The following is a 25,661-nucleotide window of genomic DNA, read 5'->3' on the forward strand; positions in this document are numbered from 1 at the left end:
TAAAAATCAAGCATAAACTCAAAGACATTCATTCTCAAAAAAATAACTCATGTCAATCAAGGCTGAGTTTGACCAATGTCCGGTCAGTACTTAATGCACTTGAAGTAGAATATGATGAGACCATTCAAAATGGATATTCTGCCTTAGCTTACCTAGTTTGTTTTTTTTCTTTATTGTTTTATCTTCTGATTCATCAGCCAAACCCACACTGTCTTCTAATGCCAACATAGATGCAGTATATCCAGATCAGAGCAACCTCCGTAAAACCTTGGGAGCTGCACCTGTATTCCACAGTGTAGGGGTGGCCTGTAATGCTGCTTGGATCCTGCATGGGCTTGCACCTTGGCACTTGATGCAACCAATTGAGTTAGCTACAGGGTGCTATACAGGTCCAGGGCGATGGTTCATGTCTATGGAACCCAGTCCCTTAAGACCACTTCGGAAGTATGCCCACTGTGATGGCAAACCTGAACTTTATTTTCAGTCCAGCATCATGGAAAGGTAAGACAGGGTCACCCTGGATCTCTAGTGTAAAAACAGGGCTATGTTTGGATTGTGGAAAGATGCATCTCCTATGGGACTTTATTGCAGCCAAGAAATGTTAATCCAAACAATCTTTAAAAGAAGAAATGTTTAGTGTTCAAAACAGATTAAAATTGGTGTATGCATACAATGCTCTGGTCTTTAGCTATGTTATCAGCTTTTCACCCAACAGGGAGTAATAGTAACATGCACCATGCATCAACATATAGTTGGATTGCCACCAAATTTTCCCTACACATTTCAATATAAGATAGAATTAAGATATAAATAAATTATAAATAGGTAAGTATCAGTGTAAATAATTCTCCATTTATGGAGCTAGTATTTAAATATTTTAAGGGACAGTGGTTACCATACCCAGCCGATGGTATGCAGGCATATATGGAAAAACAATGTGGACTAGATACAAACAAGCCTCACTTCAGCCCTAAGTGGAAAAAAATATAATATATAATAACATCAAACAGTTATACCAATGTATCTCCAATGCAAAACATAGAATGGGGCTGTTAATGATAAAAAGCTTACCTGTGAAAGAGCCACCTTAGGAGTGACCCGGACAGCTGGAACTACAAGATTGTCCTATTTACAGTATATGGGTTAAATCAAGTGATGGAATGGGGTGGGCAAGGTCACATGGTTCCCCTAAGGAGTGTTGGTCTCCTGATTCCCTCGGGCAGGCAAGGCTGCCTGCAAATCTCTGCCTATCCGGAAAGCGTGCAGCCGCCGTATGTGACGTCTCTTTGGGGGAACCATGTGACCTCACCCACCCCATTCCATCATCAACAGTCCCACTCTTTATCTTGAATTGCAGACACATTGGTATAATTGTTTGATGTTATTTGTTTACTTTTGTGTTTTCCACTTATTGCTGAAGTGAGGCTTGTTTGTATCCAGTCCACATTGTTTTTTCATATACGCCTGTATATGGCTGGGTATGATGCCAATGTATCTATTTGTCCCTTAAAATATATAAACACTAGCTCCATGAATGGAGAATCATTTAAACTGATACTTATATATCATTTATTTATATCTTTTAGACCGTTGGGTGGGTTGATTGTTCATATTGGGCTCTCTCCATTTGTCTGCCCCCCCATTTGATTTCTTGTGGGATCTGTGGCCCTGCTGCCCTGATTTAGGACCCCTTGAGATGTGCTGCAGCAGCTCTACGTCGTGCTAATCTGGTCTACCTCTCTATGTGAATCAACATGCTGTGGCCATATCACCTTCAACTATTGTTAACATTTTTTTACATACTATGCCTATATACTTTCTACTGTTATTTTGTACATTTAGGCGTGCTACACCTGACATTCCCTGAGGAAGATTGACCATAATCGAAAAGCGTTGGAAATTTGGTTGCAATTCATCTGTTGATGCATGGTGTATGTTACCATTACCCCCAGTTGGGAGAAATGCAGGTGACATTGTATAGCTAAAGAACAGGGCATTTTATGTATAGACCAATTTTAATCTGTTTTGTACAATTAAAAAAAAATCTTCTTTTAAAGATTGTTTGGATTAACATTTCTTAACTGCAAAAATGTCCCATGGGAGATGCATCTTTCCATATAGTATTTAGGGACGGAGCAGCCTCTAACTCATGATATACTCACGTAAATTTACAAAGTAATGTTTGGATTTTATTCACCTCTCAGTGTAAGCATTTTCAACTTGGTACTAAAATTCAACTACTTAGAGCTCAGTCTTAGGTCAATGACCAGGTGTTACATCACACTATTGGTGACAGACCTTACTGCCATGTCCACCTAAAGCCCTTATAAGGTGCTCGGGGCACTTCATTCCCTTTCACCACAAGGATTTATTACAGGATTGTGTACATCTGGGTTATTGCATACTCCTTACAGACACGCTTACTCTATACTTCTAACCCTATTCCATGAATACCCTCACTTGTAGCTATGGTGAAGGCCAGGTGAAAGTGTGTCCATTCCAAATTGCAGGAATATGTTAACTCAGCTGGAGGCCCACACCACTCTCAACCTCAGATTGATGATGCCTTTATTGCACCAAAGAAATTCTCAACATCAGATTCTAGCTCTACAGCAGAATTATCTGCATCTGACTCACATTTCATCGTAAAAATGACAGCCTTAATACAACCATCTTCATCCAAGGCCCAAAAACACCTTGGCTCTTCTCCTACTCATGTTTCCCAACTGGAGTTGGATCTTGCTATGCTGGTTCTAGAGAAAGCAGACACAAAAGAGAATGAGTAGAATATTGAGGCTGTATAGGAAGCTGTGGAAGAATTCTCTCTCCCAGATTGTCACCATATTGCAGAGGAAGCTTCACGCAACATGCTTGCTAAAGTTGAAAAGGTCATTGTCTCTGTCCACAATAGCCATTACATTATGCAACCTGACTCTCCCCCATCTCCCTATGCTCACTTGGGTAGAAAGAGATTTGCAAAACTTACTCTGTTTATAACCAGATAGAATTTGGAGTTAAATCTTAACTGAACTCTATCCAGTGGAAAAAGATTTCACTAAAAAGTGGATTATTCTTGTTATTGATCCAGTCATCTGTCTAAAAAAAAAAAAACACCAGCATTATCCCACAGTAGTTTATTAAATGTAAAATCAGCATAAATTATACTAATCAGTAGCCTTGTGGTCCTTGACTCGGCACACCTGGGTGACCTCACTAAGGTCTTAAACAGCTAGAGAATTTCAAAGACAACCCTTCTTTATCGGTTCTTTTGTTTGTTTTTTTGCAGCACAAGACTGGTTCAAATCATTCTACTTAACCCTTTTTTATGGTTCCAAAACCAAACAGCGGTATTTGTCCTATTCTAGATTTAAAAGCCCTTAACAAATTCTTTCAAGTTCCAAAATTTTGCATGAGATTCTAAGCCCCGGTTCACACTGATGCGAGTGCGGGGTTCGCATGTAATGTCGGAGCGCACTGCTCCTTCATTACATGCGATCGGCTGTGCGGTGCGAGTTTAGCCATACACTTTGTATGGCTAAATTCGCACCGCACCCGCAGCAAACACGCACAGGGACCCTTTTTGGCAGCCGCATCAGGATCGGATCGCACAGCGGTTCACACTTGTGCGATCCGATCCTGTGCGAACTGCAAGATCGCACTGCGATATGCGATCAAACTGGGGGTGTCGTTAAGATTACATTGACACCCCCAGCGTATCGCATATGGCAGTGTGAACTGCCGGGGGTGCGTGTGCGATGCGGGAACAGGCTGCGGATTCGCAGCCTTCCCGCATCGCATAAGTGTGAACCGGACCTTAAGGTCAGTACTTGACAAGGGAAATACAAGACATTTGTGAACATCTAAGATTCTTGTCCCCGTATTTGAATTTACCCAATTCATAAGCACTTTCTGCATTTTATATCGGCAGACAACCACTTCCAGTTTTTCCACAATGTCCTTTGGCCTAAATAAAGCTAAGGATTCTACCCTTTTTAGAAGGAAGCGCCTGTATTTCAGTCATGACAGGTTCACTTATCTTTATCTCACTTGTGAGACTTATCCTGCGATTTGGGCCTGCAATGTCGCATGACAAGTCCTTCTCCATGATTTCCAATGAGTACCATTCGTATCTGTATGACTTCAAGTCGCAACGACTTCAAAGTTTTACCTGCACTACTTTTGGCCGATTTTAATGCGTTTTGAGGTCCAAAGACATAGGCATTGCTTCAAGTCGTGTCAAAGTTGCCTCAACAAAATCGATGTAAAATCGGGCGACTTTTAAGTGGCACAAGTGTGAAAGGCTCCTAACAGTCCTAGATGAACTGTAAAACAAAGACTATAGTGCCGGTTCACACAGGCGCGACCCGACTTGCCGGGGCGACTTGTGTAATCGCGGTGCGCAGCTCGCACCGCGACCTCGGAGCGGCCGGCACGGACTTCATATCATTGAAGTCAATGCAGGTCGCTCCAGGTCGCCCCAAAGAAGCTCAGGACCCTTTTTCTAAGTCGGAGCGACTTGTGGTCCTGTGCTAATCTATGGCAGACGACCCGCGGCGACTTGTCAGGCGACCAGGTCGCCTGACAAGTCGCCCCAATGTGAACCGGCTCTAAAGTCAGGCTGAATACTTTTTCCATCAGTTTAAAAACATATGGCGTTTGTTTGTATTAGAGGGCTGCAAATATTGTCTTGCTAATAGAAAAAATTCAGTACTTTCTGCGATGTGAATTCTGTTGTGAATTCCGAAGATGATTCTTTCGCTGTATCTAGAAAGATTAGTCAGCACTTGTTTCAAAGTGCTTTTACTACTTGCTTAGAATTTGTAAATGCTTTATTGTGCATGGCTTGGGCTCACTCTAAATTTTGAAAGCCAAACTCTGATGTTGCCTGTCTTTGCTTCTCTACGATAGGATAGTGCCAAGACATTCAGCCGCTCTCCTTCTTGGAGGAAGATGTTCCGTGAAAAGGACCTCAGAGGAGTGAGTCCAGACTCTGCTGAAATGTTACCGGCAAACTTCCGGACTGCCGCTGTCTCCTCTATTACCTCACCTGCTGTGCAGCTACGCAAGATGCAGTCTGAAGGTACTGCAAATTATCTGCAACAGTACAAAAACTTGGATTCACCATATAATGACATAATATAATGAATATTTTACTGATTATAATTTTGTGGTGTCCCTCTACATGGGGATTATAGAGTTTTTCATGTTTTTTTTAGTTGTGTATATAAAAAAGATGAGCAAGATGTGAATAATCTTATGGTTTGTTAATGTTTTATATATTCTGTGGCTCCCTTATTATGACCACCTATCTAATACCCCTAAAGTGATGCAAAAAATCAGCTATAATACGAAGGTATGCTGTAGAATTTTAATGATGCTCTCAACTTCTGCTATTCTCACCTTTTTTTTTTTTCTTTTTAGGGCCCTTTCACACGGGCGTTCCGCATGTCCGCAAATCATCCTATTTTTTTGCGGATGATATACGGACATAATGAATGTCAATGGGATTGCGATTTTCTTCCTTTCAGTTCTGTTCCATTTTTTGGAACAGAACAGAACCCTATTTTTGTTCTGTTTAAAAAACGGAAAGGAAGCAAAATCGGATCTCAGCGCTGACATCCGCAATCCACATAGACATGCATTATGTCCGTATGTCAACCGCAAACGGATGGGATGATATGCGGACATACGGAGCGGATGACAAGTGTCATCCGCTCCGTGTAAAAAAAAAAAAAAAGCACCGGAGCGGAAAAAAAAAACTGAACGGCCGCGTGAAAGAGCCCTAAGGGAAATTTTATGTCTTCAAAAGTAAAATTTCTCCTGAAAGCTATTCGATCTGATGTTTGGGTTACTGAGAAAGTGTTCCTTATAAAGCGGTCACTGAGAATATATGGAGCACGCATTTATCGTGTGTGTGTGTGTTTGTATATATATACAAACACACAGTATATATATATATATATATATATATATATATATATATATATATATATATATATATATATATATGGGAAGCCATATCTGATCACTACTTACTGTACAAGCTTTGCTTAGTAGTACTGCACCATGCTGTGGCTTGTTTGCCTTTTACCTCACTACAAGACTACCAAACAGAGATCTTGATTTAAAGCAATTGATTTTGTTAAGCCATCAATGGCATAAAGTGCATTTGTTCCCCAAAAAATAAAATGTAATATACTTCAGTTTAACAGTTCTTAGGTTAGGTTGCTGCATTAGTGTATTTTTTTCAGGCTTTTTCCTTCTTGACACCTAATACCATAATATACTTCCTGTCCCTAGGCAGCTAAGCACGATAATCCACAGTATCTATGGAGGGAGACACTATTGCTACCCAGGTTGGACAAAAGAACTGTCTGGCATTTATTTATCTCCATTTTATAGGGTTGGAGAAACTTATAGTTTACAGAACAAAGAGAACATTCTTTTTGATTTTAGTTTTACTGACAAGATCAACAGGTGTATTCTGTACTTGCTGAAAATGTGCTTAGAACACAAATGTAGCCATCACATCTAAGGACTGGTAAGCTACAGTATAATATTTTATTTGTCTTTGGGTTTAGTTATCCTTTAAAGAAAACCAGTCAGGTAGAGGCGTTTTTTTTTTTTTTTTTGGGGGGGGGGGGGGGGAGAATCGAAATCCCCACTCTTTTCTACCATAATTTTCCGTTCCTGATGGTCTACATGGCGGCATACGTATGGGTTAACCCCGCCCACACTCCTCCCATATAGCCCCCACTCTCTTAAATCTTTGCTCTGAGCCAGAAGCCCCATTCTGTAACTAGGCTTCTCATGACTCTGGGAAGGAACTCCTGCTGCCATGGAGTCCATCAGGAAAGGAAAATTATGGTAAGTATTTGATAGGAAATTTTCAGTTTTCCTGACAGAATCCATGGCAGCATATTTAATGGGAAATAACTAGCCATACATACACGGGTGGGCAATTTCAGAATAAAAGAAAAGGGTTTAATTGATTAATAAAATTTATGAAATTTTAATTGACACCATCAACTGACAGGATTTGTATACCAAAATTAACAGAAGATAAAGAGGCAGGCTTTGCACAATATTTAGCCAAAAATGTATTGATCAGGAACCACAAGGCCGCCCTACCGATTACATTGGGAACCACATGCTGCGCAGGCGCCCAGGATGTAGACACACTCCTGGTCGAGTGAGCGGTCACCATCCCCAAAGGCAGCAAGCCCTTGGCTCCGGCAGCCTAGATAATCTATGCCGCAATTGTCCTAAATGAGGCACATTTCTTTGTCCAGCAGGGACCATTTTCCCTGCGTTATTTTGTTTTGAAGATGGGCTCCCCATTCGAAAGAGCTTGCATCCATTGTAATTTTCTGTGATATTGGAATGACCCATTCCAGCCCATTTTCGAGGTGAAATGGCGACCTCCACCACCACAGGGACCTCTTTACTTTGGAGGTAATTTTTACCTTTAATTGCAAGGAACTTAGGGACCCGTCCCAGATTCCTAGAAGGAATAATTGAAGAGGATGTTGTCAAAACTGCGCCCAAGGAACAGCCAGAAAGCAGGAGGTCATAAGGCCTACAGCTCTTGAAACATCTCTGATCAAAACCTACTGCTTGGTTTGCAAGGATGCCATCATCTGAGCTGTTTTTGAAACATTTACCCCTGGAAGAAAAATCTTTTGATCTAGTGAGGAAATCTCATACCTGAGATATGTCACTCTTTGGGAGGGTTTCAGAGAAGACTTCTCTTTGTTGACCATGCAGCCTAGCGACTTGAGGAACTCCTGAACTGTCTGGAGATCCCGCTCTAGTTTTTGACACAAATCTGCCACTACTAGGTCGTCCAGGTAGGGGATGATCAGAATTAATTTTTGTCTCAACGGGGCCAACGCTTCCCCCAGGACTTTTGTAAAGAAGCGTGGGGCTGATGATAACCCGAAGGGCAGTGCTTGGAACTGAAAATGTCAGATCTCTGATCCTACTGTAGCTTCACTGCTATTCATAGAAACTTTTGGTATGCTGGGTAAATAGGGATGTGAAAGTAAGCATTCTTTAAGTCCAGCATTGCCATGAAGCATCCAGGGTAAAGCAGATTTCTTATGGAATACACTGATTCCTTACAAAAGTGCTTGTATTTAGTCGAGTGATTTAGTGCACGCAGATTCAATATTAAGTGATAATTCCTGAGGGTTTCTTTATCACAAAAATGTGGGAGTAAAATCCCCTGCCTTGCTCTGCCCTTGAAACCAAGACCAGAATGTTCTGATCTACTCAGTCTCCTATCTGGAGACTCAGGGCAGCTGCTTTCACTCAATAGCTGGGCAGACTGGTAATTGACAATCTCTCCGGCGGCCGGAAATCATATTCCAGTCTGTGTCCCCTGGCCACCAGGTCTAAAATAAAAGGGCTTGAAGTTTACTCCTTCCACTGTCGGAGGAAGGCCATTAATCTTCCTCCCACTCTGAGTAAGGAGTCATTGTAGCTTGGTGGGGTGTTGAAGAGGGTTGAACAGGACCCCCCCACCTCTGCCTTTGTGGCTAGTCCATTGTTTCTTGGGCCTGGCCTCCTTCTCATGCTGACCCTGTTGTCTGCCCCCCTGCTCTCGAAAAAACTTTGGAGGATACAGGGTCTTTTTCTTATCTGGAAACGACTTCTTCAGTACATTCCAGAGCTTTTTCTAACCCGGGGCCAAAGAGATGGTCACCTGTAAAGGGAAGCCTACACAGGCGCAATTTGGAAGCAGAGTCTCCTGACCATGTTTTAGGCCAGAGACTTCTCCTGGTCGAATTAACCAACGCTGATGTCCTGGCTGCCATCCTGACCGACTCAGCGGAGGAATCAGCCAGAAAACCTACTGCCTAAAAATGAAGTGGGAAATATTTAATAATCTGATCCCTTGGTGTCCCGGCAGACAAATTAGTCTGTATCTGTGAAATCCATAACTCAAGGTTAAACTGGGTGGACTGATGTCTTTTTTCAACCTCACTAACAATGTAACTATGTAAGGTGTCTGGCTACATAAGTAGATGCCAAGGCTGGTTTCAGACTAATAATAGATGTCTCCCAAGCCCTGCGCAACAAGATATCTCCCCTATTATCCATTGGGTCTTTAAGTGTACCCATGTCGTCAAAAGCTAGATACATCTTTTTGTGAATTTTTGAAAGAGGGGCATCCAATTTAGGATACTTGTTCCATGGCTGCGCCGCATCATTATTGAAACCTTCTCTTCAATTTACTGGAGAAAAATGGCTTCCTTTCAGGATTTTCTCATTCTAATTTGATTGTATCTAGAAGGGAGCTGTGCACAGGAAAAACCCTGGCCTTTTTCTTATGCATTCCTTCATACATAAGATTGTGTTTAGATAACTGAACCTTCTCTTCTTCAGTTTCAAGTGTAACATAGACAGCTTTTAGCAAATTATCCACATCCTCTAGTGACAATTTGTACCTAGAGCCCTTGCTGAATTTCCTATTCCTAGGCTCTTCCCCTGACTCCTCCAGTGAGGAATGGGGGGAAAGCAGACTCCTCTCTAGGACCCTTCCCACTTTCACTCTGCGGTGCAGCTTCAGCCACGGGCATATCTGAGGCTTGACTTTGGTTGGGAGGCTGCATCTTGTCAATAAGGTTCTTAAAAAAGCTCAAGATAGAGGAAAGTTCATCTCTAACTGAAGTGAGCATCTTTTGGGAGGAAATTGCTGGATCATTCTTTACTAAATCATCTATGCATGCGAGGCAGACTACTTTACTCCATGTGGAGCTTAGCTTAGTTCCACAGGCTGCACATTTCTTTCTGGGGGTTGTGCCGGGACCTTGTCCTGAGCCTTGGTTTACAAACGAAAAAAGAAAAATCCACTTTGAGAATTAGACCACCCAAAACTCCAAACACACCCAGTGCAGGAGAGAGGAAAAGTGCCCCTTTCACAAGGCCCATAAGCTATGATGGATGAAAGAGAAAACCCCACAGGATATGCAAGAGGGAAGATTCCCCAGGCTTACCTAGGTGCTGGTGCCAGAGCCTGCATCTGCTGCCTAAGCAGTTGCTGCAGAGGAATCCATCTCACTCTGTCAGTGTTCCCACAGCCTCTGCTGGGTTCTCCACACAACACCAGTGGCCCAGCAATCTCCTGTTGGCGCTTACAGAGACCAGAACCAGTGTCTCCGGCACCCGCTGATGACGTCACTGTGACCGGAAAGTGACCTCGTCACTTCCAAGGGCCAGCGTGGAATGCTGGAGTTCCGCCCCGTTCTTCCTGCCCGTGGAGATGACACAGGAAAAGATCCTGAATCCACACAGCACTCTTGCACAGCCAGCTACTGCCTGGAGCACCCCTACGCTGCCCACACATGGATCGGAAGAGACTCCTTCCTGCTTCTTAGGATGCCATCAACAGTCCCAGCCCTCCCCGGGCACTGAGCACAGGAGAAAAAGCAGCCACCTCTAACCTGTCAGTAGAGGTATCGCACTGGGCAGGAGAAGGTATGGAAGATTCTTTCCAAGTCACCAAAGGACAGATCAGGAGACCAAAGACCAGAATGTTCTGATCTACTAAGTCTCCGGAGGAAACACGAATACTGAAGGATGAGGACTGTTGGACCGCCTTTTATCTGGTGGGGTAACGTGTTTCCTGACCTGGTAGGAGGAGCCCTAGGTCTCATGGGCTGTCCTGGAAGACTACTTGAGAAATTTTTCTTCCGATTTTCTTTTCATGTGTACGGGCCTTTAGGGAAAACTGCTGCAAGCTGACCACAGAGAAATCCCAATATTAACAGTACTGACAGCTGATTGAATTTCTCCACTGTAATGACACTACCGCCACCCACAGCGTGTATGTGCTGAGTCCCTGGGCAGGAGTAACCCAGGGACACCAGGCCGGAAGAGAGAGCAGTGGCTTGGAAAGCAAATGCGCTCCAGCCGCCATAAGCTGGAAGACACTAGAGCCATGGAAGAAAAACACACAAAAACTGCTGCCATGGAATATGCAGAATAAAAGTATACATCACCACACACGGCATCCCCCACAATCATGCCTGGATACAGAAGACACTGCTGCATGGGCCCAGGCCTTTTATGGCTATCTGCATAGCCAGGCCTAAGCTCCCCATGGCACTGCATCAATCGCCCTTCTCCACCCCGCTAATAGCTGGGGAATGCTGGAGATTCAACACATCTTCCGGGGCACAGCTTGCTGGACAACCAGGCCTCGATCGTGGATACTTTATAGAAGGTAAGACTTCAATCATTCTGGTCCTTAGGAGGAGGACAAAAAAGGAATGCGGCCTCTGGCTCGGAGCAAAGATTTATAGGAATGAGGTCCTATAGGGGAGGAGTGGAGGCGGGATTAACCCATAGGTATGCTGAGTCTGTCAGGAAAATACATTTAACTACCCTTCCTATAGTATTACAGTGCTGGAGATTGGTGATTGACCAGTGCTGTCACATGGGGCTGGGCAAGGATTTCTCAGCCCTGTTTAGGCATCTATGAGAGTGACTCAAAGCTCACACACATTCTTTTCTCACTCTCTGCAACTGAATGGATAAGCGGGTTAGCAGGAAAAGGTCAGTACGTGCTACAGGAGAGACCGGTATTAAAGTATAACTAAAGGCAAAACTCTTTTTTTAGTTTTTGATAGAGTAGAGAGGGATTACAATGCTTATCAATTTTTATTGCTGTCTGTGCCCCTGTGTATGAGATATACCCTCTCTATTTGTCCTGTTTACGATTATCATTTAAAGAGAAAGTAAAGGAAAATCCAAAATTTTGGGTTGTCTCTAGAAAAGTAATAGTGGGAAATCTTCCAGTAGGGGTGCTCGTTCTGATGCCTTGGGGGTGGGGGGGGGGGGGGTCCCCAAGGAATTCCTTTAATTTTCAGGAATTTCCTATTCCCTTCCTGTTTGGCTATGGGACAGAAAGTGACGGGACATTTCCACAAAGGGACACTGATCTGACAGGGGTTATAACTCTCCCTTGCACTATCCAAAATGAAAAAAAAAAAGTTTTGCCTATACTACTTTCAAACAAACGATTTGATTGCCCTGTTTTGCAAAGTACATGTTTGCTTTAAGGAAGCCAAAATGATGGGTGGCAGGAGCTGTACTGGCTTGCAAGTTGAACTTCCCATGTTTTGCGCCTACTGGGGCACTCTAGAAGATAAATAAAGTAATTGCTGACACCTCTAGATAAGCGATGTAGCATTTATAATGTGGTGTATTAAATAACTTCAATTTGCATTTTCAGGAAGTCCCTCCAGCAGCCAGCGAGCAGACAATGTCTCAGTCAGAACCTATTCCTGTTAATACCGTAATAATGCGGTGAGTGGATGGTGTTTCCAGAGGTGTAAAGAAAGCATCTTAACTTAGAACTGTGATGAAGGAGAGTTCATTACCCATAAATTATAATTTCCCAGTCTGGGTTTAAATTTTTTCAAATATGATTTTCCTGTATTTGTTGTACCTGTAAGACAGAGCTATTTGGGGAGAATTTTTACTCTCTAGTGTTTTGTAGTTTTATGAATTAATATTATTAGCTTATTATGTGCAGCTACTGTTGGCTTGGTAAATCCGCCAAAAAATGTTTTTTTTAATACAGACTTATCTGTAAAACCCATTTCTTGAAGTACATCACGGGACACAGAGTCATAAATCATAACATATGGGTTATAAAGCCACCTACAGATGAAGGACACTGGCAACCAATCAGAAAGGATTCCCCCCAATATAACCCCTCCAACACAAGAAGTACCTCAGTTTTGTAGCAAAAAATAAAGGCCTCATAGAAGAGTGGAGGGACCTCTGTGTCCCGTGATGTACAGTACTTCAAGAAATGGATTTTACAGGTAAGTCTGTATTAAAAAATCTATTTTTCTTTTTGTACATCACGTGACACAGAGCCATAAATCATAACATATGGGATGTCCCAAAGCAATACATCTGAAGGGAGGGGGACACCAAAAAATGCCACCATCCAACCACAAAAACGATTACACCGCTGCCTGCAGAACACTGCAGCAAATGCAGATTCCTCCTGGGTCCCAACATCCACTCGGTAGAAAAAAGTGAACATATGCACCGATGACCTTGCAAATCTGAGCCATAGAGGCTTGATGGCGATGTGCCCAAGAGGCAACTACTCACTGGTAGAATGTGCCTTTACAGGAAAAGGTGGAACCTTCCCTTCTAAACCATACCCTGGGTAATAACCTGGCCAATCCAATGAGAAATCATAGACTTAGATGCTGCCAACCCCTTCCTGGGCCCTTCTGGCAGCACAAACAAGCTCTCATTTTACGAATCTGAGCTGATTTCTCTAAGTAAAACTTAAGTGCATGCATTACATCAAGAGAGTGCAATAACTTTTCCTCCTCTGAGAGAGGTAAAAAAGGTAGAATAATGTCCTAAATCAAATGAAAGCTGGACACCACCTTGGGCAAAAAACCTGAGTGTGGACGTAGAATCACCCTATATTGATGAAAAAAATCAAGAATGGCTCTTTACAAAAAAAAGCTGCTAGTTCTGATATCCTTCTAGCCAAAGATATTGCAATCAAAAAGACCAGTTTTCTGGTCAAAAGAACCAGGAGAACCTGCCCCAGAGGCTCAAAAGGCTGTTTTTGTAAAACTGTCAGTACCAAATTTAATTCCCAAGGACACAATGGTGGCTTCACAGGCGGCAGCAAACGTAACATTCCCTGGACGAAGGTCTGAGCAAACGAATGGGAAGCGGTCGGTTCTTGGGAGAAAACCGATAAGTCTTAAATTTGCCCTTTAATAGTGCTCAAGGTTAATTTCATATCTGCCCCTGCTTGAAGGAAAGCTATAATTCTCCCCATAATATATTTGCAAGGATGCCATTTCCTGGCTTCTTTTCAGGTAATGTAGGATTTCCAGACTCTGTAATAAATGTTTCTAGAGACTGGTTTCCTAGCATTTATTAGCGTATAAACTGCAGGACCAGATATACCCAGCTCCTTCAAGATTAAGGCTTCAGTAGCCAAGCTGTCAAATTTAGAGACTGTCCAGCAGGGTGGAATATTGGACCTTGAGATAGTAGGTCCGGATGCAATGGAAGAGCCCAAGGCCTCGTCACTCCCAACCTTTGGATTTGTGCATACCAAACCCTCCTTGGCCATGCCGGAGGTCCTAGGATTTCCCTAGGTTTCCCTTCTAGCTGGATCCTGCGCAACAGACGCAGTATCAGCTGCACGGGAGGAAAGGCATAAATCAGGGAATACTCCTCCCAAGGAATCACCAAAGAATCCACTACGGCTGCGAGTGGATTTCTGGTCCTGGACACAAATCTTTTCAATTTTTTTGTTGAACCTGGATGCTAACAGATCTATGTCTGGGACCCCCCAGCGTAGGCAGGATGATTGAAAAATCTCGTTATGTGAGGACCATTGCCCCAGAAACATCTGTTGACGGCTCAAAAAATCTGCCGGCCAGTTCTCTATTCCTGGAATAAAAAACTGCTGTCAGGCATGGCACTACCTTCTCTGCCCAGGATAGGATGATATCCACCTCTTTCTGGGCTGACTTACTCTTTGTGCCTCTTTGATGGTTGATCTAAGCCACGGCCATGGCATTGTCAGATTGCACCCTTACAGGTGACCCCGAAGTCTGGGTGTTCAGTATTTCAAAGCCCGACTGACTGCTCGTATTTCCAGAATGTTGATGGGAAGACCTCTCTCTACCCATGACCATTTCCCCCGGACAGTGGCTTCTTCTAGAACCGCTCCCCGCCGGAGAGACTGACATCTGTAGTCACCACTTTCCAGGTCACTATATGAAAGGATATCCCCTTCTCCAGATTTCTGGTCAACAACCACCAATTCAGACTCTGACGTACTCTTGGTACCAGAGACATGGACCAGTTTAGAGACTGAACCCTTCTGGTCCATGTAGACAGAATGTTGTTCTGTAAGGGTCTGGCATGGAATTGAGCATATGGAATTGCCTCGAATGCAGACACCATATTCCCCAGTAACATCTTTGCCTGTATTGAAGACCCAAATATTGCTAAGTTCAGTATACAACCCAGACTTTCTAGGAACTGTACTGTCTGGAGGACATTTCGGCTTAGAGCTGAAGCTGATCGATCTATTAGTAATAGATCATCCAGATATCCTATTACAGATATCCCTGTGGACCTTAGAACAGCCAATACTGGAGCTAGGATCTTCGTGAACACTCTTGGAGTTGTGGCTAACCCAAAGAGCAGGGTCACAAACTGAAAATGACGGTTTTCTATTGCAAAGCGTAAAAACCTATGATGAGCCTGGAAAATAGGCACGTGAAGATATGCATCCATGATGTCTATGGATTCTAGAAATTTCTCTACCTGCAGGGAGGCTATAACTGAATGATTTGACTCCATACGGAAAATACAAACATTCAGAAACTGGTTTAGAGCTTTGAGATCCAGAATAGGTCTCACATCCCCGCTTGGTTTGGGGATTATAACCAGGTTTGAGGAAAAACTCCTGAACCTTTCCTTCTCCAGAACCTCTGTTATCACTCTTTGGGCCCTCAGCTGGTTCATTGCCAGAAAGAGACCTTTTTAGGGGATCTGTCAGTATATTTGACTTTATAAACCGAGAATACCGGAACACTCAAAATTCAAGTTTGTACCCCTGTGAAATGGTGGTGATAACCCAGTTGTCTTGAATCGTTTTCACCCAAACCTTTGAGAACCGCAGTAGCCTTCACCCCACCCAAGTGAGTGGGGGCGCCACTTCACACTGGGCCCAGTGCTTTTTCTGACCCTGCCCTGAAGGCTTGGTTCCAGACCCAGATGATTAAGCCCGTCGCCACCATTTGGAAATAGAAGCACTGGTATTATGAGTGCTGGGGATCTTAAAAGGACGCTTGCTCTTCCTTTTCACAGGTAGCAACATACTCTTCCCCGCCCCTTCCCCCCGAGATCTTTTGGATATACTTATCCAGATCATCACCAAAAAGGCTTTCTCCCTGAAAAGGGAAGCCAGTCAGTAACTTTTGGCGTGGTAATTCCGCAGATCATTTCTTTACCAAAGGATTCTGCGCATATGCACTGTCATCAGAGCTACTCGTGACATTTGCCTTATGGAGTCCATAAGAGCATCTACTGCGAAACATAAAGTGCGAGGTAGATCTGACAGATCTTCCAAAGACTCTCCTTGAAAAAGAACTGTCTTAGACACTCGCTTCATACAGTCTTTTAAGACTGACAAACTCCTATGGCCGCTACTGCTGGATGTATCGCAGATCTTGCAACTGCAAAGGAGGCTTTCAATAAAGATTCCAACTTCTTATCTGCTGGATCTTTAAAAACCTGAGCATTATCCACAGGGCAGGTTAAACTCTTGTTAACCGAAGAAATGGCAGCATCCACAGTGGATATATTCCATTTCTTAGTAAACAACCTTTTCCTCCATAGGATACAATAATGAAAACCTTTTAGGAGGAACAAAAAATCTTATCAGGATAGTCCCGATCATTATACATTTCTTGCTCCACGAGCGGTTGTATGGGAAACGTCAGAGGACTATGAGGAGTTTCACTTTGAACAACTTGCACAGCTCTTTCACAACACGGGACACAAAGGGTGTACCTTGGTCTGTAAGCAGTTCCTTACAAATATCCACGCGACTAAAAATAAGAAATAGCTTTTTGACTATTGTCTTGGAAGAGGTATTTCGCAGAGGAATCGCTTCTGGATAGAGGGTGGCGTAGTCCAGTATAACCAAAATGTAGTGATGTCCCCTAGCAGACTTCATCACTGGACTTACCAAATCCATTGTGATCCTCTCAAAAAGGGACCTCAATAATAGGAAGGGGTACCAGCGGATTATGGAAATGTGGCATAGGTGCTGATTTCTGAAACACGGGGCAAGAGGAACAATAATTTTCTATTTCCATAATGACCCCAGGCCAATAGAATCTTGGAAATACTCCAACACCAACTTCCTGAAAGTTTTGGGCACTACAATTTGCTCAATGGTTTCTTCCACCTTTTGAACAACTTAATACAATAGATCCCTTTCAAACACAAAGTACGGGTAAGTACAAGTCTTATCTGGGTTCACTAGTTCGCCATCGATTTTTAACACATTTTCCCATGCTCTTATCAGTGTGGGGTCTTTTAACTGTTCAGTGGAAAAGTTTTCCCTGTGAACCTCTAGGTCAGAAAACCCAACCAATGGCATGTTCTTGTCTGAGGATGTAGGCTCTTCCCCAGCTTCTTGAGTCTCCCTTGCTAACACCAACAAGAGGAATGCTGGAGAATCCTCACCACTCTTAACCCTCCTCTTGTGTTAGGGTCAAAACTGACCCGTTTTCAGGTTTTGAATGTCTATAAGTATCACATAAATTTGTTTATTGCATCAAGATTTTTTTACTTTGTCAGGAACCTCTATTTAAACAATGTAATATAAAAATAATCCTTTTCACTAAATTATAAAATACTGTGGTGAAAATTAAGACGTTCATGGTGTTAGGGTCAATTCTGACCCAGTTATAATATAGGATTTTAGGACACTAATAAGTTCCAAAACTGAAATCATAAACACTCTCTCTGCTTAGTAACAGTGACAGCCAATCCCCTCTCAACCCTGTGAGCTGTAGTTAGGGAGGGGCCTATCTCTTTTCCTCTTGTCTGCTTCTCTAAATAAAGTGAAGAAACATAGGACAAATTCATTTCAGAGTTGCTGACTTTATTTTACCATTTTTTATTAATTTGACAATGAGAGGTATGCTATCAAAAGAAAGGTCTAGGGGTCACACCACAAATATTAAAACCAATCTTTTCAAGGATAAATAAGCCTAACAAGGTAACCAAGAGGTAAGAAACAAATTTGATGATAAATAATTATTCAGAGGGTATTTTATGGCTGATTTAAAACACGGGTCAAAACTGACCCTAACATCATGGATAGTAACGGAATTCTAACATAAGAGGAGGGTTAAGAGGATTTCTGGGATTCACCTTCCTGGTTTAAAGGGGTAACTGTGGTTTGGGGAGGGGGAGGGGGGTCAGGACAATCCCAGAGGTTCCAGAATTTTGAAAAATCCCTCCCCAAAATGGCATCATGTGGTAGGTGAGACACTAACCCCACCTGATGAGATAGGTTACCTTTGGGGGGTCTTAAAAGACACTGTAGCTACAGGATACTCTCTGGTGTCCCAATGGACACAAACCACAGCCATCTTTTAATGCCCAGAGGCCTCTATAGTAACAAACTCAGATTTTTCCAATGTTACCAAGCTACCTGAATCCAGCAACACAACAACATTACTACCATTATTATTACTGTCGCAAACTGTGACTGAAGTCTGTCCCTTAGAAAGTCACATTGCAAAGGTTCCACAACTGGGCAATTTGCTGCAATATGTCCCTTTTTCCAGCAGTGGTAACAAATAATCTTTTTCGGCCTTGACTTCCTAGGCTAGACCCGCCAGACCTTAGGTAGAACCCCCGCCCTCTCACTCTCCACCCTCACCCCCTTGGTATCATCTTACCTGCTGCTGGGGATGATCTGGTCTTAGGGTGGAAAGTCCATGAGTCCCTGGGAGAGGAGGTCATGTTCTGTGTAGCCAAGTACCTCTCAACCAGATCCACAAGCTTGTTTGCTGTTTCTGGGTCTCCGTGGCTTACCCGCTTTTGGATGGCAGTAGGAAGAGATCTCAGGAACCGATCCATAACTACACGTTCCACAATACATTGGTGCGTTCAAAGTCTCTGGCTGGAGCCACTTCCTGCTCATACATCTGAGACCTGCGGGGGGGTTTCTCAAGCCGAAAAGTCTGGTTATGCATACAGTATAACTGGAGTCAGCTTATGCTTGTTTGTTTCATAGACCTATTTTATTTTTTGCATAGCATTGAACACACCCAGCCGCGCCAATATTTCTCTTTTTAGAACCTCACAGTCTTTTGCTTGGTCATGCTCCAGGTCATAATAAGCTTTCTGCGATTCACCAGCTAATAATGGGGCCACCATTCCAGCCCACTGCTCCTTAGGAGAATTTTCCCTTTTAGCAGTCTTTTCAAAGGTGGTCAAAAACACATTAGAATTATCCTCTCCAGTCATTTTTGGCAGTAAATGGCTCACACAAAACGATGGTGTATTAGTGGAACCACTTGCCTCATTGGTCTGTGGACACTGCTGCATTAATGTCTCCACTTGCTGTTGGAGTCTCCGCTCCTGCAACAAGTGAAGCGATCCTCAGATTGCTGCTGAGCTTCCAAACTCTGCTGCTGAGCTTGCTGCTGAGCTTCCAAACTCTGCTGCTGAGCTTCCAAACTCTGCTGCTGACCGTCCAAACTCTGCTGCTGAGCTTGCTGCTGAGCTTCCAAACTCTGCTGCTGAGCTTCCAAACTCTGCTGCTGAGCTTGCTGCTGAGCTTCCAAACTCTGCTGCTGAGCTTCCAAACTCTGCTGCTGACCGTCCAAACTCTGCTGCTGAGCTTGCTGCTGAGCTTCCAAACTCTGCTGCTGAGCTTCCAAACTCTGCTGCTGAGCTTCCAAACTCTGCTGCTGAGCTTCCAAACTCTGCTGCTGACCGTCCAAACTCTGCTGCTGAGCTTGCTGCTGAGCTTCCAAACTCTGCTGCTGAGCTTCCAAACTCTGCTGCTGAGCTTGCTGCTGAGCTTCCAAACTTTGCTGCTGAGCATCCAAACTCTGCTGCTGAGCGTCCAAACTCTGCTGCTGAGCTTGCTGCTGAGCTTCCAAACTCTGCTGCTGAGCATCCAAACTCTGCTGCTGAGCGTCCAAACTCTGCTGCTGAGCTTCCAAACTCTGCTGCTGGTTCCAGGATAGTGGATCTCTCCAAGCATGCTGGGAGTTTTTTGTAGAGGCCCTAATAAGCCAACTTACTTCAGCTGGGCTCATTACCTCTACCACTGAAGGACTCTCAACACTTCCCCCTAGTGGTTCAAATCCGCATGGAGCCTGAATCTAGGACACACATACCTGCCATCCTGGAGGCAATGAGGAGATTTTACCTGCCTGCTGTCACAGTACATATACTAAATTTCTATAGATTCCTTTTAAAGGACTTTTTCCATATTTATTTTGTAATTACAGTATACATACAGTATAACTGGAGTCAGCTTATACTTGTTTGTTTCATAGACCTATTTTATTTTTTGCATAGCATTGAACACAGTGATTGTGGTTTGCTGCTTTCGGTGAGGGTCTGTGGGTCAGCTAGGAATCCACAATAGCTCACTGAACATAATACAACCTATAGGTTTCTGAAATTAATGTAATCTGCAACTTTTCAACAAGGCTGCTATCTGTAATGATAACTATTCATGGAAAGCTTTACAAACCTATATATGAGTTATTGTAATGAAACTATAGAACTGCAATCTTGTAAAATGTAATAATGGCATAAAAGTATACCTTCACCATTATCCTTTGAGAGGCACAACAGCAGTGTATTACCAGGAGTTATATAGCACCACCTTCAGAAAAAGTGAAACCCTAGGCTAAAAACAACTGTAGACCAGCCCCAAGGGCACATGTAACTTCTTCCACACCAGCCAAGCACTAGTTCATTCTAGTGCCCTTAGGGAGATTGATGACTGTTCTCAGCTTTTCTGTCCAAGATTTTGTGAGAACTTCCTAAATCAACAACTGCTGGTAGATTCACATTGGACATTTACAACTCTGGATACGTTATCCGGTTAGCCATCAAGCGCAGACTTTCCCTGATTGCATGGAGAATTATCTCTCAATAGTCCTGCACTGTTTGGACTACTAGAAATAGAACTGAGGAAAAGTTAAAAAATCAAGCGCGCGCCCCCTTTTGGCAGCGGGGAAGCCGATCCACGGGGCCGCCAGCCGTGATTGCTGCCAGGCACCCACGATTGCTCCCCGTGAAGAGAGAACGACGGCCTGCTGTTGTAAACACAGCAGACCGTTTTTCTTTCTGTAATGAACACAGAGCGCCTGAGATCCTCCTATTTAGGATAACAGGTCTCTGTGTTGATACCACAAGCCCATCCCTCTCACAGTTAGAAAACACCCCCTAGGCATACACTTAACCCTGAGTTAACCCCTTCCCTGCCAGTGTCATTGGTACTGTAACCGTGCATATTTTTAGCACTAATTACTGTAGTAATGTCTAAAAGTCAAAGTAAAAGTGGAAAAAATGGGGTCCGATCTGTCGCAGTCCCGCTAAAAATCGCAGATCACTGCCATTACTAGTAAAAAAAATTAAAATTACATAAATCTTTACCCTAGCTTGTAGATGCGATAACTTTTGCGCAAACCAATCAAAATACACTTATTGGGATTTTTTTTACTAAAAACATGTAACAGAGTACAAATTCGCCTAAAATTATGAACAAATTAGATTACATTTTTTTTTTTTTTGGGGGGGGGGATTTTTTATAGCAGAAAAGTGAAAAATATTGGTTTTTTTTTTTTGTCACCCTTTTTTTGTTTATAGCACAATAAATAAAAATCACACAGGTGATCAAATACCACCAAAAGAAAGCTCTGTTTGTGGGAGAAAAAGGACATCAATTTTATTAGGGTACATCATCGCACGACCTCACGAATGTCCGGTACGCTGTGTTGAATCGCAAAAAAATGGCTTGGTTATTAGGGGGCAAATCCTTCCAGGGCTAAAGTGGTTAAATTACACTCCTGTGTATGGAGTCACTTTACTTGCAGCAAACCAAATAATTTTAGTTTAGCTCTACCTTGCGTCGGTGACACATACACAATAAGATTTTTAGAATGCCAGAACGATTTGATTTTTATTTTTGGCTAGAGTGATTTTTGTTTTTTTCATTGAGGAGGTTTACCCTAGTTTTCTTTTTGGGGGCACCCATCACCAGAACAGGAAGTAAGTTACTAAAATTGTGCTTATTTTTTTCTATTAAAATGTCTATTCAGTTGCTTTCCCAGTAGCATATCAGGAGGGGAATTCTCCCCAGTAGAGATGCAGACAGCAATAAAAAAATGTCCAAGTTTCTAATACTTTCCTATTCAGTCAAAGAAAAAAACAAAAGAAAAATTGTTTTTGCAGAAGTATTGTACAGTGGAGATCGAAAGTTTGGGCACCCCAGGTAAAAATTTGTATTAATGTGGATAAAGAAGCCAAGGAAAGATGGAAAAATCTCCAAAAGGCATCAAAATACAGATTAGACATTCTTATAATATGTCAACAAAAGTTAGATTTTATTTCCATCATTTACACTTTCCAAATAACAGTAAACAAAAAAATGTCGTCTGCAAAAGTTTGGGCACAATGCAGAGTAAATATCTTGTACTGCCCCCTTTGGCAAGTATCACAGCTTGTAAACGCTTTTTGTAGCCAGCCAAGAGTCTTTCAATTCTTGTTTGAGGTATCTTTGCCCATTCTTCCTTACAAAAGTCTTCCAGTTCTTTGAGATTTCTGGGCTGTCTGTCACGCACTGCTCTTTTAAGGTCTATCCATAGATGGTTACATGTTGAGGTCAGGAGATTGTGAAGGCCATGGCAAAACCTTCAGTTTACGCCTCTTGATGAAATCCCCCGTGGATTTCGAGGTGTGTTTAGGATCATTATTCATTTGTAGAAGCCATCCTTTCTTTAACTTCAGCTTTTTTACAGATGGCATCAAGTTACCATCCAAAATTTGCTGAAATTTTATTGAATCCATTTTTCCTTCTACTCGTGAGATGTTCCCTGTGCCACTGGCTGCAATACAACCCCAAAGCATGATTGATCCACCCCCATGCTTAACAGTTGGACAGAGGTTCTTTTCATTAAATTCTGTGCCCCTTCTTCTCCAAACGTACCTTTGCTCATTCCGGCCAAAAAGTTCAATTTTAACCTCATCGGTCCACAGAACTTGTTTCCAAAATGCATCAGGCTTGTCTATGCAAAGTTCAAACGCTGAATTTTGTGGTGAGGACGTAGAAGAGGTTTTCTTCTGATAACTCTTCCATGAAGACCATATTTGTACAATAATCTCTTTATAGTGGAATAGTGTACCACAACTCCAGTGTCTGCCAGATCTTTCTGGAGGGATTGTGCAGTCAAACGTGGGGTTTGAATTGTTTTTCTCACAATCCTGCGAGCTGTTCTGTCTGATATTTTTCTTGGTCTTCCAGATCTTGCTTTAACTTCCACTGTTCCTGATGACTGCCATTTCTTAATTACATTCCGAACAGAGGATATTGACATCTGAAAACGCTTTGCTATCTTCTTATAGCCTTCTCCAGCTTTGTGAGCGTCAACTATTTTCAGTTTCAGTTTTCTAGACAACTGCTTAGAAGATCCCATGGTGCTGATTGTTGGGGCAAGGTCAGATGAGTCTGGGCATTTAAAACCTTTGAGATTGACATCACCTGGTCTTCCCAGACGATGATTGAGAACAATCCATGACACTGGCAGGTCTCAGCCTTGCAAAGGGGGCAATGCATGCTATAAATTCTGCAGGGTGCCCAAACTTTTGCAGACGCCATTTTTTTGTTTTCTGTAATTTTGAAAGTGTCAATGATGGAAATAAAATCTAACTTTTGTTGACATATTATAAGAATGTTTAATCTGTAATTTGATGATTTTTGAGATATTTCCATCTTTCCTTCTTTATGCACATTAATACAAATTTTTACCTGGGGTGCCCAAACCTTCGATCTCCACTGTAATAGGTGTGCTATTCATTTTTTACATACACATTTCAGATTTGATTGTGAGATCAACACTACAAGTTCTCCAGTTCCTCATAGGTATGAGGTGACAGTTGCCCAATATGGCCATTTTCAGACATCATCTTCTCTGTGTGTTGCCATAGCAATGCAAGTAGAGTGCATTTAATGGGACTGACTAGCGGATCTGAGCAGTCCGCATGTGTGAAAGGGGCCTAACAGGTAAACGTGGGTAGTGGCCTCATATGACACTCCTTCCATCTGTATTTCTCTATGCAACTTCTGCCCTCTTCCAGAAGCTTTTAAGGACACTAGTGTCACTTCTACAACTGAACCTGCAAGCATCACAGTAGTAACCTACATACAAAACTAAAGTCATTAATGAAAAAAGGTCAGGTTATTGTTGTCTGTTTCCCTGTTGCAGTATTTTCTCTCACTTTGTGTTATAGCTCAGGGAGAAGGAAATATTTTCCCAATGGGCCTTAGACAGCAATGATATCCTGACAAATGTTCTAAGTTTCCCCAAAGCTAAAGAAAAAGTTTTACTGAAGTTTTACTGCAAATAAATCTGTGCAAGGCTAAGGCAATCTGAAACACTATGCTGTTGGAATGTATAATCTATATAAAATTGGGGAAGCCATTTTCTGTTCATGTAAACCACGTGTATTATTTAACAAAGCAAATAGCAAGTTGCAGTAATCAACAGCAACCAGTCACAATGTATCTTATCAGAATCTGCTGTTAAATTGTTTGCTATGGGCTACTACACTTCACAGATCATGCTCATTTCTCTCTTTGTCTTTCTCTTTCTATACATATTTTTGTGGTTGGAATGACCATTGTTTTTCTCTATAATTTTGTTTGCAGGCAACATTATTGGGGCAATAAGTTTACTGAGGGCACTTTTTGTCGTTTAATTACTACGCCAATGGGGCTTGGTGAATATGATTTTAGTCAAGGGCACTTCTTGCTCATCATGATGCTGCTGCCTGTGCCATGTTGTGGAATAGTGAAAAGACACATGGAGACTTTATGAAGAGCTGAAAAAAAAAATCATAAGGCCAATAACAACCTCAACTTCCACATATTGGATCCAAACAAGTGGAACCAAGACATGCGCAGAAGAGCCACCTTCATCTTTTCTCCATTTCAGTTAATGATTTAAGGGCCTTATTGACCCTTTCAGAGATTAGAATCAAGAAGGAGCTTCGGAAATATTGTTTAGGCCAAAAACGGAGAATAGTGGACTGTCACTAGACTTGGGCAATGTGTGTTGTTGTCTATTCAGTTCATTATGAGCTATGCAGCGGCACCCATCATCCCACTCAAAGGTCCTCGAAGAGCCTTGACCGGACATTCAGTACAAAAGCCATGTTTTAGCTGGTATATTAAATATGAAAGTGAACTTCATGATTAGTCTGTTAAAGCATCTAATTGGTCAGTGTCCCTTTTGCTGTGAATGGTAGCTGGTGCAAAAGGACTTTGTGTTTCAAAAACCACCAGGCTGCTTTGTGCTTTTATTGATTAGCAAACTCAAAAATGACAGAAAGCATGGCAGGGCAATTGACTTACCATAAAATGTTTTATTTATTATTATTATTATTAGTATTTATGTTTCTACTTTAACTGCCGATCAACACTGCACTGCACAAATCCAAACAATGCACGCACAATGATTGCCCATTCTGAAGAGCTTTGCCTTTTTTGAAATGAATTTGGTACTCACATTGCAAGTTGTAAAACACATTCTGCAGATCAAGCCGCAAATTTCGGTCCCACAAATTGGCTGGAAGTTTGTATCCTAACCAGTTTTACAACTTATTTTGTAGGGTTTACCTTACCTTGTTTACAAGTGAAGAAAGGAGCCAGTTACATTAAGTGTTTTTTGTCTTGTATGTTGTTCCGTGCGTTTGTAAGTGCTCCATATACAGCGAGGTTGTATTTCTCATGCAGTTTTTTGTGAAATCGTTGTTCTCATCGTGCTCTGTGTCATTCCATTAGGAGGGTCAACACAAAGGCAATTCTGATCCTGAGA

At 42.4% G+C, this 25,661-nt stretch overlaps 1 protein-coding gene across 4 annotated transcripts in view; it reads left to right on the plus strand.

Annotated features, from left to right (window-relative positions):
* Positions 1–25,393, plus strand: part of PPFIA3 (PTPRF interacting protein alpha 3) — a 417,083-nt gene extending 391,690 nt beyond the window's left edge. For 3 of the 4 annotated variants that reach the window (XM_082273791.1, XM_082273794.1, XM_082273793.1), the window contains 3 exons: positions 4,909–5,080; positions 12,242–12,315; positions 24,494–25,393. In XM_082273791.1, coding sequence (XP_082129917.1) covers positions 4,909–5,080; positions 12,242–12,300 — 231 coding nt within the window. In that variant the 3' untranslated portion in view covers positions 12,301–12,315; positions 24,494–25,393. The remainder of the gene's footprint in view (positions 1–4,908; positions 5,081–12,241; positions 12,316–24,493) is intronic. The other variant, XM_082273792.1, reaches the window with a different exon arrangement.
* The last annotated feature ends 268 nt before the right edge of the window (positions 25,394–25,661 follow it).

This window comes from Pelophylax lessonae, assembly GCF_965119305.1.
Source record: "Pelophylax lessonae genome assembly, chromosome: 12".
Lineage (NCBI taxonomy): Eukaryota > Metazoa > Chordata > Amphibia > Anura > Ranidae > Pelophylax > Pelophylax lessonae.